The sequence below is a fragment of the Coregonus lavaretus genome (genome assembly GCF_964263955.1).
Source record: "Coregonus lavaretus genome assembly, chromosome: 2".
NCBI lineage: Eukaryota > Metazoa > Chordata > Actinopteri > Salmoniformes > Salmonidae > Coregonus > Coregonus lavaretus.
This window is the reverse complement of record NC_139989.1, coordinates 37,596,177-37,608,418: the sequence shown is the minus strand read 5'-3', so window position 1 is coordinate 37,608,418 and position 12,242 is coordinate 37,596,177. Positions and strand designations below refer to the sequence as shown.

The 12,242-nt window shown below is 40.9% G+C and overlaps 1 protein-coding gene across 1 annotated transcript; it reads left to right on the top strand.

Moving 5' to 3' along the window:
• The first annotated feature begins 2,061 nt into the window (after positions 1-2,061).
• Positions 2,062-11,625, top strand: LOC311101268 (NEDD8-conjugating enzyme Ubc12). The gene is made up of 6 exons (XM_084142398.1): positions 2,062-2,622; positions 4,438-4,532; positions 4,843-4,881; positions 9,040-9,143; positions 9,292-9,355; positions 10,623-11,625. The coding sequence occupies exons 1-6, from the start codon at positions 2,508-2,510 to the stop codon at positions 10,761-10,763; spliced, it is 558 nt and encodes a 185-aa protein (XP_083998524.1). The 5' UTR covers positions 2,062-2,507; the 3' UTR covers positions 10,764-11,625.
• The last annotated feature ends 617 nt before the right edge of the window (positions 11,626-12,242 follow it).

Genomic DNA, 12,242 nt, shown 5'->3' with positions numbered 1-12,242 from the left:
AAACTGTCAAACTGACCCATCAAAGTCAGTGGGCGGGGCTAACGCGAATCTAGTCTGATCCATTGCTTTGGTCTGAAGTAGAGTAAGCCAACCTGGATAGAGACAATGGAGGATCTCCGTGAACTTTCCAGGGAGTTGGTTAGAGACATTTTAAACTTAGCAGAGGATGTAGAAGCAGGACCTGCTGACATTATCCGGAATTGATTTGTCTTGGCTTGATGCAGAGGGTAACCAATCAGGCGTTAGGTTCCGCCTACCAACTTTTGATGGGTCAGTTTGACAGTTTTAAGTAATTCAGGAAGCACTCCAACGCAGGACCATGAAATGTAAATGTAAATAGTGAAATTATTATATATGTATTTTACATAAAATGAATCGGTATTTGAATTAATTAATGACACATTTAATAACACATTTATGTATTTAATTCTAATTTTAATTAATTAATGACACATTTAAGTAATTATTTAATGGTGTATTTATTTATTTAATTGTGGCACTTTTAGTCCTCCATACAAAAGAAGCCTTGTTGGACATTCATATAGTCAGTAAACATCTGTATGTATTTTGTGATGGATGGAGAGCAGTGGGCAATTTCATTCTGTGTCTAAAATATCCACACACAAAAAATTCTGAAACTGTACATTCAAAAAAAGGTGTGAAGAGACAGAAGGGTAGATTACCCCTGGGTTACCCAATACATTTTACATTTACATTTTTATCATTTAGCAGACGCTCTTATCCAGAGCGACTTACAGTTAGTGAGTGCATACATTATTATTTGTTTTTTTAAATTTTTCATACTGGCCCCCCGTGGGAATCGAACCCACAACCCTGGCGTTGCAAACGCCATGCTCTACCAACCGGCAGGGATGTAGCTCAGTTGGTAGAGAAATAAATAAACAATAAATATTAACAGTAAACATTACACTCAGAAGTTTCAAAAGAATAAAGACATTTCAAATGTCATTATGTATATATACAGTGTTGTAACAATGTGCAAATAGTTAAAGTACAAATGGGAAAATAAATCAACATAAATATGGGTTGTATTTACAATGGTGTTTGTTCTTCACTGGTTGCCCTTTTCTTGTGGCAACAGGTCACAAATCTTGCAGCTGTGATGGCACACTGTTTTTTCACTCACTCACTCACACACACACACACACACACTCACACACACACAACAGTTATAGAGCCACACACTGGAAGTGTCATAATACCCATAAAACCTAGCGGTCAAACAGGGAAATGGTTCCAATTGTTTTTCCACCATTTATTTTTCCCACAGGGAATTTTAGAAACACTTACTAAGGGCTGTGTTTCGTGTAGGCTTACCCTGGCGTGACGTTTTGATAAGCATGTAAATCTCTCTCGGACAAGGTGACTTTTCAATATATTCGGCTCTATTTACTCAGATTCAAAAACACAAATTATCATCAAAGTAGACACCATGCAAGACTACAAATCCCTGCATGTTGACACCTTTGCTAACAGGTATTGTGTCAATTTAAAACTAGCACAAGACAGTTCACAGAATTGTCAATTTAAAGAAATGTAGCCAATTTATTCATTACTAAATTTTGCTAACATTAGATAGTTAATCCAGAGATTCTTACCTTTGCCTTGATTTGGCAGTCTCGTCCAGATCATCATGGCATTTGTAGTTAGCAGCTAATTAGCATTTCATATTTGGCAGGTAAATACAGGCGAATATGTTGATAATTCCCTTGTCCTAGAGTGAATTACACAGTTATCAAAACGTCTCTCCGGGGTAAGCCTACACGAAACACAGACCTTGTTTTAAGTGTTTCTAAAATCCCCTATGGGAAAAATGAATGGTGGAGAAGTTATTGGAAAAATGTCCTTGTTTTATGGGTATTATGACTCATACTGTGGTACTCTATACTGAGATAGTAATAATTAAATGTGACAAAGATGTTTTAACTCATTTTCCAAGCATATTGTTCTTGTCTGGGAGACAGAATACTGTCCAGTGCAGTGCTGCAAATACATATGTGTATCCTACATGATTATTTTGTGTAAGCTATGATCAACACAGATTTAACATTGTACATCTGAATCAAATAGTTTCTGGCTGTTGCTCAACCAGAAAATATGAACATTTGCAGTAACCCTAATTAGCTTACCCTCCAATATGAGTATAAGTTAAATAAAGCTTATGAATATGAGTAGCCCAACTAGGCAATATCCAATGATTTCATATCAACAGAAACAAACTGGTCCAGTTTGTGTACCTCCACTGTTCTTTCAGAACCCCCCCCCCTTCACTCTCGCTACCTTGGCATCGTAACGTTACTGTCTCACGCAGCAGTGCTATCGAGCTAGCTAGGCTATTAGCTAGTCTTCCGATATTGTAGCTGAGACGCACCGGCTACAACAACATTACGGTGCTGTATTGAGTCATACCTCTGCCTAAATTTAAGACAAAGAGTTGTATCTAATTGAAGGAACTGAAATATAGATCTTCAATAAACTAATTGAAGATGATTAAGCTCTTTTCTCTGAAGCAGCAGAAGAAAGACGAGGAATCTGCTGGAGGAAACAGAACAGGAGCCGGGGGTAAAAAAGCAAGCGCGGCCCAGCTTCGAATACAGAAAGGTAGGCTAACTGGCTTCTTTAAAATCAGATGGTTTATTTTTAAACCATGAACATATTTGTTTAATTAACTTGTCTGTCCACATGGTTAATAAACAAAGACACAACAAAAACGGGTGTGTATTGCCATAGGAGGCTGAGCTAGTTACCTAGCTAGTTGGCTAACCATCTGGCTAACGTTAGCTAGCTATTATGAAAACAAAACTCAAAACGTCGCAGCCAGAAGATGGTGAAGGCAGGGAGTCAACTCAAATTTACAGCACTTCTTGTTAGTTAGCACCCTTGTAAGTTAGTTAATGTGCCCTGCTAGTTAACTAGTGACTTAGATAGCTAGCTAACTTACTGTATATTTGGTAATTTGTTTAGTAGCTAGCTAAGTTATCAATGTTTCAATTTAGATGTGCCACTAAGCAGTTCGTGCAAAAGAGAAAACACAAGCTACCAGTAGCTACACCCATTAAGCAGATTAAAGTTAGTTAGCTTGCTACTTCTGTCTGATGCTAACTAGTTCAAAAACGTGGGTTATTATTATTGTTAATTATTCAACCGAATATCACAAATGTGTCTTACACTATTGAGGATATCACTATTGGTGTTATTGAGTAACGTAAAAGTAACCTTTGCTTTTCATTAGTCAGCAACTTATACAATTCTAGTTAGCTGTACTGACTTGGAGTAACTATCACTAGCCAGGATGTTTGCCTCACTTACTTACTTACCAAGGTTGCAAACATAGTTTCTGGCCAGTGTGTTGGAGTACACTGTTTGTCACAAAGTAACTGTGTACAACATGTAGATAGGCTAGTTAATGTTATTAATGCAAAGATACATGTGAGACATTGAAACTTTTCATACCTTTCATGACAGAACACATGACACTTGGAACAGTTAAAGACTGACGGAGTTGGATGGCAAGAAATATGTTTTATAACCTCAGCCTTATAAAGTAGTTACAGAGTTGTTAAGCCAGGTCTTTCGCTAATAATATTGATTCAAAAGTGAACTTGACATTTCCAGCTGTCCAGAATGAGGAAATGCTGTGGTTGGATATATGTGAAAAGACATGAACCATGTTTTGAAAAGCCCCACACAACCACGTAAACAAATGTTTTCCCAGATACTTGGATAATGGAATTTAAACCACCCCTGTGATGAGTGTGGTGGTTTTGTTCCAATGGCTCAGTTGTTTGGTGCATGATCCTTGTAACACCATGGACCTCATATAAGATATCCAGTTGGCCTTTAATTCAAGCTGCTGTATAGACTCAAGCCCATGATTTTGAAAGATTAAGCTAATCTTTGATTTCATAGTGGATGAAGGCCACCTAAAACCAACGGGACCTATATACCGTGACCAATATACTTAAAGAATGTTGTTTAGTTATTAGGCTAGAGGACCACAACATAGTCAGGAATTGGTTTTCCTCATTTTTAAGTGAACTGACTCTGTTCGCATATTAAACTCTGTAGAAAAAGATCAGGTGTGTTATTCAAAGCAGAATATAGGAAATACTGCGGGGCGACCATTACAGTTTGAAAGACCTCAGAGTGAGAGGGAAAATACCACCACTGGTGTGGGATCACCCCAGCACTTCAGAAGGAATCATTGGACGGTGTTCATTGGACTGCGTTGCTCAGGTGCCTTCAATACCATTTACACGCCACTTTTTGTCAGTTTTTTTTAAAAAGCGGGAAAAAATAACACTTTAGTTTTCATATTTCTGCCAGGCAGGTTTCATTCATGCCACTGAAAAGAAATCGATGCAAAAACTCTGTTATTCATTGAGACATATTAATTTTCTCCTTACTCTCTCGCAGACATCAATGAGCTGAACCTCCCAAAGACGTGCGAGATCGTCTTCCCCGACCAAGATGATCTGCTCAACTTCAAACTGATCATCTCACCAGACGAGGTCTTCACTCTTTCCTGAAACAAGTTGTAGCTACTAGCTACTTGTCAGAGAGAATCCTCCATATGTCATATGTGTTTATTAAACCTTTAACTATTGTACTCAAACTTGTACAGTTGCAACTAATGAATGGTTTGTAATGCTAACGTGGTGGCTTATCAACTAATATCCAAGGATAAATACTTTGTACACAATGTATTATTTAGCACTGTACATTGACATTATCTCATGCCAACCCACCAAACAGGCTATGAACAGCATTCATAGAAACCCATATGTAAACACATTCTCAGGTTATTTTCTCTCTTTTTAGGGCTTTTACAAAGGGGGAAAGTTTGTCTTCAGCTTTAAGGTAAGGGGGCTTAATGTGGGTGGACAGACATCGGGACGACATGAGTCACTACACCCTTGCTTTACTTTCACACTAAACTGTTGTTAATGGCATTACACCTACTTGATAGCTATTGTTTTGTGGTATTTTTAGGGTCACAATTTGGTATCAGACGTTTTTAATGTCAGTATTGACTGGTTAAAGGCCCAGTGCAGTCAGAAATGTGATTTTCCTGTGTTTTATATACACTCAGTGGCCCGTTTTTGGTACACCCACCTACTACTGTGTCGGACCCCCCTTTGCCTCCAGAATAGCCTGAGTTCTTCAAGGTGATTCTACAAGGTGTGGTGTTCAAACGTTGCTCAGTTGGTATCAAGGGACCACACCATTACACCACCGCCATCAGCCTGTACCGTTGACACCAGGCAGGATGAGGCCTTGGACTCATGCGACTTATGCCAAATCCTGTCTCTACCATCAGTATGACGCAACAGGAACCAGGATTTTTCCCGCTCCTCAATTGTCCAGTGTTGGTGATCTCGTGCCCACTGGAGGCGCTTCTTGTTGTTTATAGCTGATAGGAGTGGAACCCGGTGTGGTCGTCTGCTGCAGTAGCCCATCCATGACAAGGTCAGACGAGTTGTGCGTTCCGTGATGCCGTTCTGCACACCACTGTTGTACTGCGCCGTTTGTGGCCCGCCTGTTAGCTTGCACGATTCTTGCCATTCTCCTTTGAACTCTCATCAACAAGCGGTTTTCACCAACAGGACTGCCGCTGACTGGATGTTTTTTGTTTGTCGCACCATTCTCGGTAAACCCTAGACACTGTCGTGCGTGAAAAGCCCAGGAGGAACCGACGCTCCTGGCACCTACGATCATACCACGCTCAAAGTCGCTTAGGTCACTTGTTTTGCCCATTCTAACGTTCATTCAAACAGTAACAGAATGCCTCAATGCCTGTCTGCCTGCTTTATATAGCAAGCCATGGCCACGTGACTCACTGTCTGTAGGAGCTAACCATTTTTGTGAATGGGGTGGTGTACCTAATAAATTGATCACTGAGTGTATATTTCCACACTATGAGGATGGAATAATACTGTGAAAATTATTATAAAGTCGTTTTAGTGTAAGAGCTGTTTTGAAAAGACCACCTGAAATTTCGGCCTGTTTTAGTGGGATGGAGTTTTGGCCTGCCTGGTGACATCACTAGGCGGACATTGGTTAATAGACTAATGAGAACCAGAGTTCCAAACCTTAATTCCAATAACAGCTATTTTTTCGTTTTCCCCTCTACACTCGGACCACTCCCAGACAGTCCCAGCAAAATTCTTGCTTGAGAAACTGCTCTTTGCTAAGAAGCTGTTTTGGCTTCTTGTTTACCATTTTAACTGAAAACAATCACAGTAAGATTCTTATTTGTTACCCAGAAATTATTTGATATTGAGATAAAAATGGCTGCACTGGACCTTTAACAAAAGTTGTGCTGTTGCATGTTTTTAGATTAAAGCTGTTCTCTTTTTTTGTTTTTCTGATTCTAAATGCCTTAAAGAGATTCTCCGGTACTTGTGTATACTTTTTAGACAGTAGTTCTGAAAGTAGCGCTCACAAGCCAAAAGTGGCCCCTGAAAATGGTGTACTAAATCACATACGCTGATACAAAACATTAAGAGCACCGTCCTAATATTGAGTTGCCCTCAGAACAGCCTCAATTTGTCGGGGCATGGACTCTACAAGGTATCGAATGCGTTTCTCAAGGATGTTGGTCGATGTTTACTCCAATGCTTCCCACAATTGTGTGAAGTTGGCTGGATGTTCTTTGGGTGGTGGACCATTCTTGATACACACAGGAAACTGTTGAGCGTGAAAAACCCAGCAGCGTTGCAGTTCTTTACACAAACCGGTGCGCCTGGCACCTACTACCGCACCCCGTTCAAAGGCACTTTACAGTGCCTTCAGAAATCCCTTGACTTCTTCCTCATTTAGTTGTGTAACAGAATTTCAAATAGATTAAATTGAGATTTTTTGTCACTGGCCTACACACAATACCCCGTAATGTCAAAGTGGAAATATGTTTTTCGGAATTTTTACAAATGTAATAAAAAATGAAAAGCTGAAATGGCTTGAGTCAAGTATTCAACCCCTTTCTTATGGCAAGCCTAAATAAGTTCAGGAGTAAAAAATTAGCTTAACCAGTCACATAAGTTGCATGGACTGACTGTGTGCAATAATAGTGTTTAACATGCTTTTTGAATGACTACCTCATCCCTGTACCCCACACATACATACAATTATCTGTAAGGTTACTCAGTCGACCAGTGCATTTCAAACATAGATTCAACCTCAGACCAAGGAGGTTTTCCAATGCCTTGCAAAGAAGGGCACCTATTGGTAAATGGTAAAAAAAAAAAAGCAGACATTGAATATTCCTTTGAGCATGGTGAAGTTATTAATTACACTTTGGACGGTGTATCAATACACCCACTCACTACACAGATGCAGGCGTCCTTGCTAACTCAGTTGCCGGAGAGGAAGGAAACCGCTCAGGGATTTCACGATGAGGCCAATGGTGACTTTAAAACAGTTACTGAGTTTAATGGCTGTGATAGAAAATTGAGGATGGATCAACATTGTAGTTACTCCACAATACTAACGTAATTGACAGTGTAAAGAAGGAAGTCTGTACATAATAAAAAAAATATTCCAAAACATGCATCCTGTTTGCAACAAGGCGCTAAAGTAATTAACTTTTTGTCCTGAAAAGTGTTATGTTTGGGGCACATTCAATACAACACATTACTGAGTACCACTCTTCATATTTTCAAGCATAGTGGTGGCTGCATCATGTTTTGGGTATGCTTGGAATCGTTAAGGACTGGGGAGTTTTTCAGGATAACAAATAAACGGAATGGAGCTAAGCACAGGCAAAATCCTAGAAGAAAATCTGGTTCAGTCTGCTTTCCACCAGACACTGGGAGATGAATTCACCTTACAGCAGGACCGTAACCTAAAACACAAGGCCAAATCTACACTGGAGTTGCTTTACCAAGAAGACTGTGAATGTTCCTGAGTGGCCAAATTACAGTTTTGACTTAAATCTGTTTGAAAATCTTTGGCAAGACTTAAATGGTTGTCTAGCAATGATCAACAACCAATTTTGACAGCGCTTGAAGAATTTAGAAAATAATAATGGGCAAATATTGTACAATTCAGGTGTGCAAAGCTCTTAGAGACTTACCCAGAAAGACTCACAGCTGTAATCTCTTCCAAAGGTGATTGTAACATGTACTGACTCAGGGGTGTGAATACTTATGTAAATGAGATATTTCTGTATTTCATTTTCAATACATTTGCTAAAGTTCTAAAAACATGTTTTCACTTTGTCATTATGGGGTAGATGGATGAGAAAAAAAAATATTTAATCTATTCTGAATTCAGGGTGTATCACAACAAAAATGTGCAGTTAGTCGGGGTATGAATACTTTCTGAAGGCACTGTGTCTTTTGTCTTGCCCATTAAACCTCTGAATGGCACACATACACAATTCATGTCTCAGTTGTCTCAAGGTTTAAAACCCCTTCTTTAACCTGTCTCCTCTCCTTCATCTACACTGATTTGAAGTGGATTTAACAAGTTACCTCAATAAGGGATCGTAGCTTTTACCTGGATTCACCTGGTCTGTCTATGTCGTGGAAAAAGCAGGTGTCCTTAATGTTTTGTGCACTCAGTGTAAGTGAAGATATGTGCACCACGTCATTGCTCTCTCTCTGGCTCGACTGTGTGGGCATCTTGTTAGCTCTCACTCAAATGGAAAGGGCTGAAGCTCATTGGCTAGAACTCAAATTGCTAGGGGCTGGCTCACGTGGGGGAAAATGTATGGGAAATGGTGCAATACAGCTTCCAAAAAAACTGTCGCTTTCAAACTAGGGATTTTGTGTCTAATTGAGGTAAGACAGTAATTCAGATCATAGATTATGCATGTATGAACTACACATTGACACATTCAGCCCATAGCGGGAGGTTTAAAAAATACTTAGTAGTCGCCAAAGTTCCCGATCATGTCTTTAAGAATCTTGATGGTAAGCATGTTGTTAATAACTCAGTCGTTAGTCGAAAGAAAGTGAATGGATAAAGGTCAGAGAATATCTTCCTTTGACTACTTGTGACTGCTCTGTTTTACAGGTAGGACAGGGCTACCCTCATGACCCCCCGAAGGTGAAGTGTGAGACAATGGTGTACCACCCAAACATTGACCTGGAGGGCAATGTCTGCCTAAATATCTTGAGGTACACAAACTGCACTGTGGCCACTTTGTTGGCACTTTGTGGTCACTTTGTTTTCATTGTCTGGTTTGATAATTCAGAATGACTACAGAATTCTACATTTTTACTATTATACTGAGCAGTGTCTTTAACATCTATTTTTCTCTTACAGAGAGGACTGGAAGCCTGTGTTGACAGTTAACTCCATCATATATGGACTACAGTATCTATTTCTAGTGAGTACAGGGAATATTCTATTTCCAATTTTGCCCAGCCAAGTTTGATTACTCTTCCTTGTTCACCATGCTTAGAATCAGGAATGTAGCAGGATGTACAGTGCATTCGGAAAGTATTCAGATCCCTTGACTTTTTCCACATTTTGTTACGTTACAGCCTTATTCTAAAATTGATTAAATCACTATGACAGAGCTCCAGAGTTCCTCTGTAGAGATGGGAGAACCTTCCAGAAGGACAACCATCTCTGTAGCACTTTACCAATCAGGCCGTTATGGTAGTGGCCAGACTTTATTTGTATTTTATTTAACCTTTTATTTAAATAGGTTACTGACTGAAGCCAGACTGAGGCCACTCCTCAGTAAAACGCACATGACAGCCCGCTTGGAGTTAAAGGACTCTGACCATGAGAAACAAGATTCTATGGTCTGATGAAACCAAGATTGAACTCTTTGGCCTGAATGCCAAGCGTCACGTCTGAAAGAAACCTGGCACCATCCCTATGGTGAAACATGGTGGTGGCAGTATCATGCTGTGGGGATGTTTTTCAGCGGCAGGGACTGGGAGACTAGTCAGGATCGAGGGGAAAGATGAACGGAGCAAAGTACAGAGATCCTTGATGAAAACCTGCTCCAGAGCGCTCAGGACCTCAAACTGGGGTGAAGGTTCACCTTCCAACAGGACAACGACCCTAAGCACACAGCCAAGACAACGCAGGAGTGGCTTCGGGACAAGTCTCTGAATGTCGTTGAGTGGCCCAGCCAGAGCCCGGACTTGAACCCGATCGAACATCTCTGGAGACCTGAAAATAGCTGTGCAGCAACGCTCCCCATCCAACCTGACAGAGCTTGCGAGGATCTGCAGAGAATAATGGGAGAAACTCCCCAAAAACAGGTGTGCCAAGCTTGTAGTGTCATACCCAAGAAGCCTCCAGGCTGTAATCGCTGCCAAAGGTGCTTCAACAAAGTACTGAATACTTACGTAAATGTGATATCAGTTTTTATGTAATTTCTTTAGTTAGCAAACATTTCCAAAAAACGGTTTTTGCTTTGTCATTATGGGGTATTGTGTGTAGATTGATGAGGGGGGGGGGGGAAACAATTTAATCAATTTTAGAATAAGGCTGTAACGTAACAAAATGTGGAAAAAGTCAAGGGGTCTGAATACTTTCCGAAGGCACTATGGCTTTCAGATTCTGAAAGATTGGTCAACTGGTTGGAGCAGGTAGGAACACCTGGCAAATAACCACGCCCTTCTCCTCCTCCTCAGGAGCCAAATCCAGAGGACCCCTTGAACAAAGAGGCGGCGGAGGTCCTGCAGACGAACCGAAGGCTCTTTGAGCAGAATGTCCAGCGGTCGCTGCGGGGGGGCTATGTGGGCGCCACGTATTTTGAGCGATGTCTCAAATAGCTCCTCGCCCATTTTGCTTTAATTTCCCCCCCCCCAAGACGCATTACCGTTTACACACGCTGAGATACTGACTGACACACAGACTTGAGTGGTCGGGGAGGGAGGGGGTCGATGGGGCCGGGAGTGGGAAGTATGGTGGGGGTTTCACCCGGGGGAAGGGAGGGGATTCGAAGGTAAAGATGACAGGTTTGGATGGTCAGTGAATGTCGCTCAGAGAATCGGTATATGCCACTTTGCTGATGCCCACAGTTGTTATTTTGCGGAGATAGACATGCCAACTGATCCTCCAGCTCGCGGACAAGGACAAAAACACACAGACGAGATACGCACTTAGACATACAGACATCTTACTCACTTTTACAAAAGGATTGCGTTGTATGTTTTGAACGCTATGCGAGCGCCTCTCGATTACTGGAGCTCTGAACCTGACGGATCGCACCCATGCTTGGTGGCAAAACGTATAATATACACACACACGCCTCAACAACATGCCTACTGACACGCAAGGCATATGCTATCACATGCACACACGTGTTTCAGACAGGTACACATACCAACCCAGACGTATAATACAGACAATAGACACACACTGGCAAGAGGACTGATGCTCGGACTGACAGACAGGACGACCGGACGGACGCAGACATAGATTGACAGGATCAGTAATGCAGGCAGGGCTGTTGTGGGATTGGGAGATCTTTTTTGTTTTGTTATGGTTTTCTGGGTGGGGTGGCCGTTAGATTTCATTGGGTAGGGAGGGGGGTGGGGGCTTACAATGTTACAATTCTATTGTGTATATTGAAATCCCAGCTGTTCACAATGACTGCAATATGAATTATGTTAAATAAAATATGAACTTGAATGATTATAATTATTCTAACGTCAATACAAACTACATGTCAATGGGGCTTTATTGAATTAAAGGTTTTATTTTGTAACCAAACTCTAACCTGGGTTAAGGGCTTGAAACATGATTAATAGTGAATGGTTGTTGTTCAGAAATGTTGAGGCCATAATGGGTTATTCCCATAAAACAGTGATACTGTTCACTCACAGGCCCATTTAATCAGTCAAGGCTCTGTTAATGATTTGGTTATGTAATCATCTTAGGGCTGCCAGTGGTGATTTAGCTTATTGAAATGAATTAATCCTTTCAAATGAACCATGCATTCTCGCTTTAGTGGCTAGGATTCAACAGTGACAGGATCCTTTGAAGAATCAATGAGATCAGCTGAACAAAGATACATTGGTAACCCCTACTGTTGAATTAGATTTCCTTGCCATGGACTGACGCAAAAGAATGCTGGTTTGTATAATGTTTTCCTTTATAATTGAGCTATAGTGACGAAGTATGCTTACTCTTTTCGCATTTGTCAATGTTGGGAGTTCGGTGCATGATACGTCTCATGAAATGCTGGGGTTGAGTTTGCGCCTGCAAAGAATGGCTATCCAAGAGCAGGGATGAGGAAAAGCCTGCTC

Bases quoted from the DNA above. Each gene is read 5' to 3' on its own strand.
- LOC311101268 (XM_084142398.1), top strand. From the start codon at position 2,508: ATGATTAAGCTCTTTTCTCTGAAGCAGCAGAAGAAAGACGAGGAATCT. The intron at 4,533-4,842 runs GTCTTCACTCTT...CTCTCTTTTTAG, and splicing joins TGATCATCTCACCAGACGAG to GGCTTTTACAAAGGGGGAAA. The intron at 9,356-10,622 runs GTGAGTACAGGG...CCTCCTCCTCAG, and splicing joins GACTACAGTATCTATTTCTA to GAGCCAAATCCAGAGGACCC.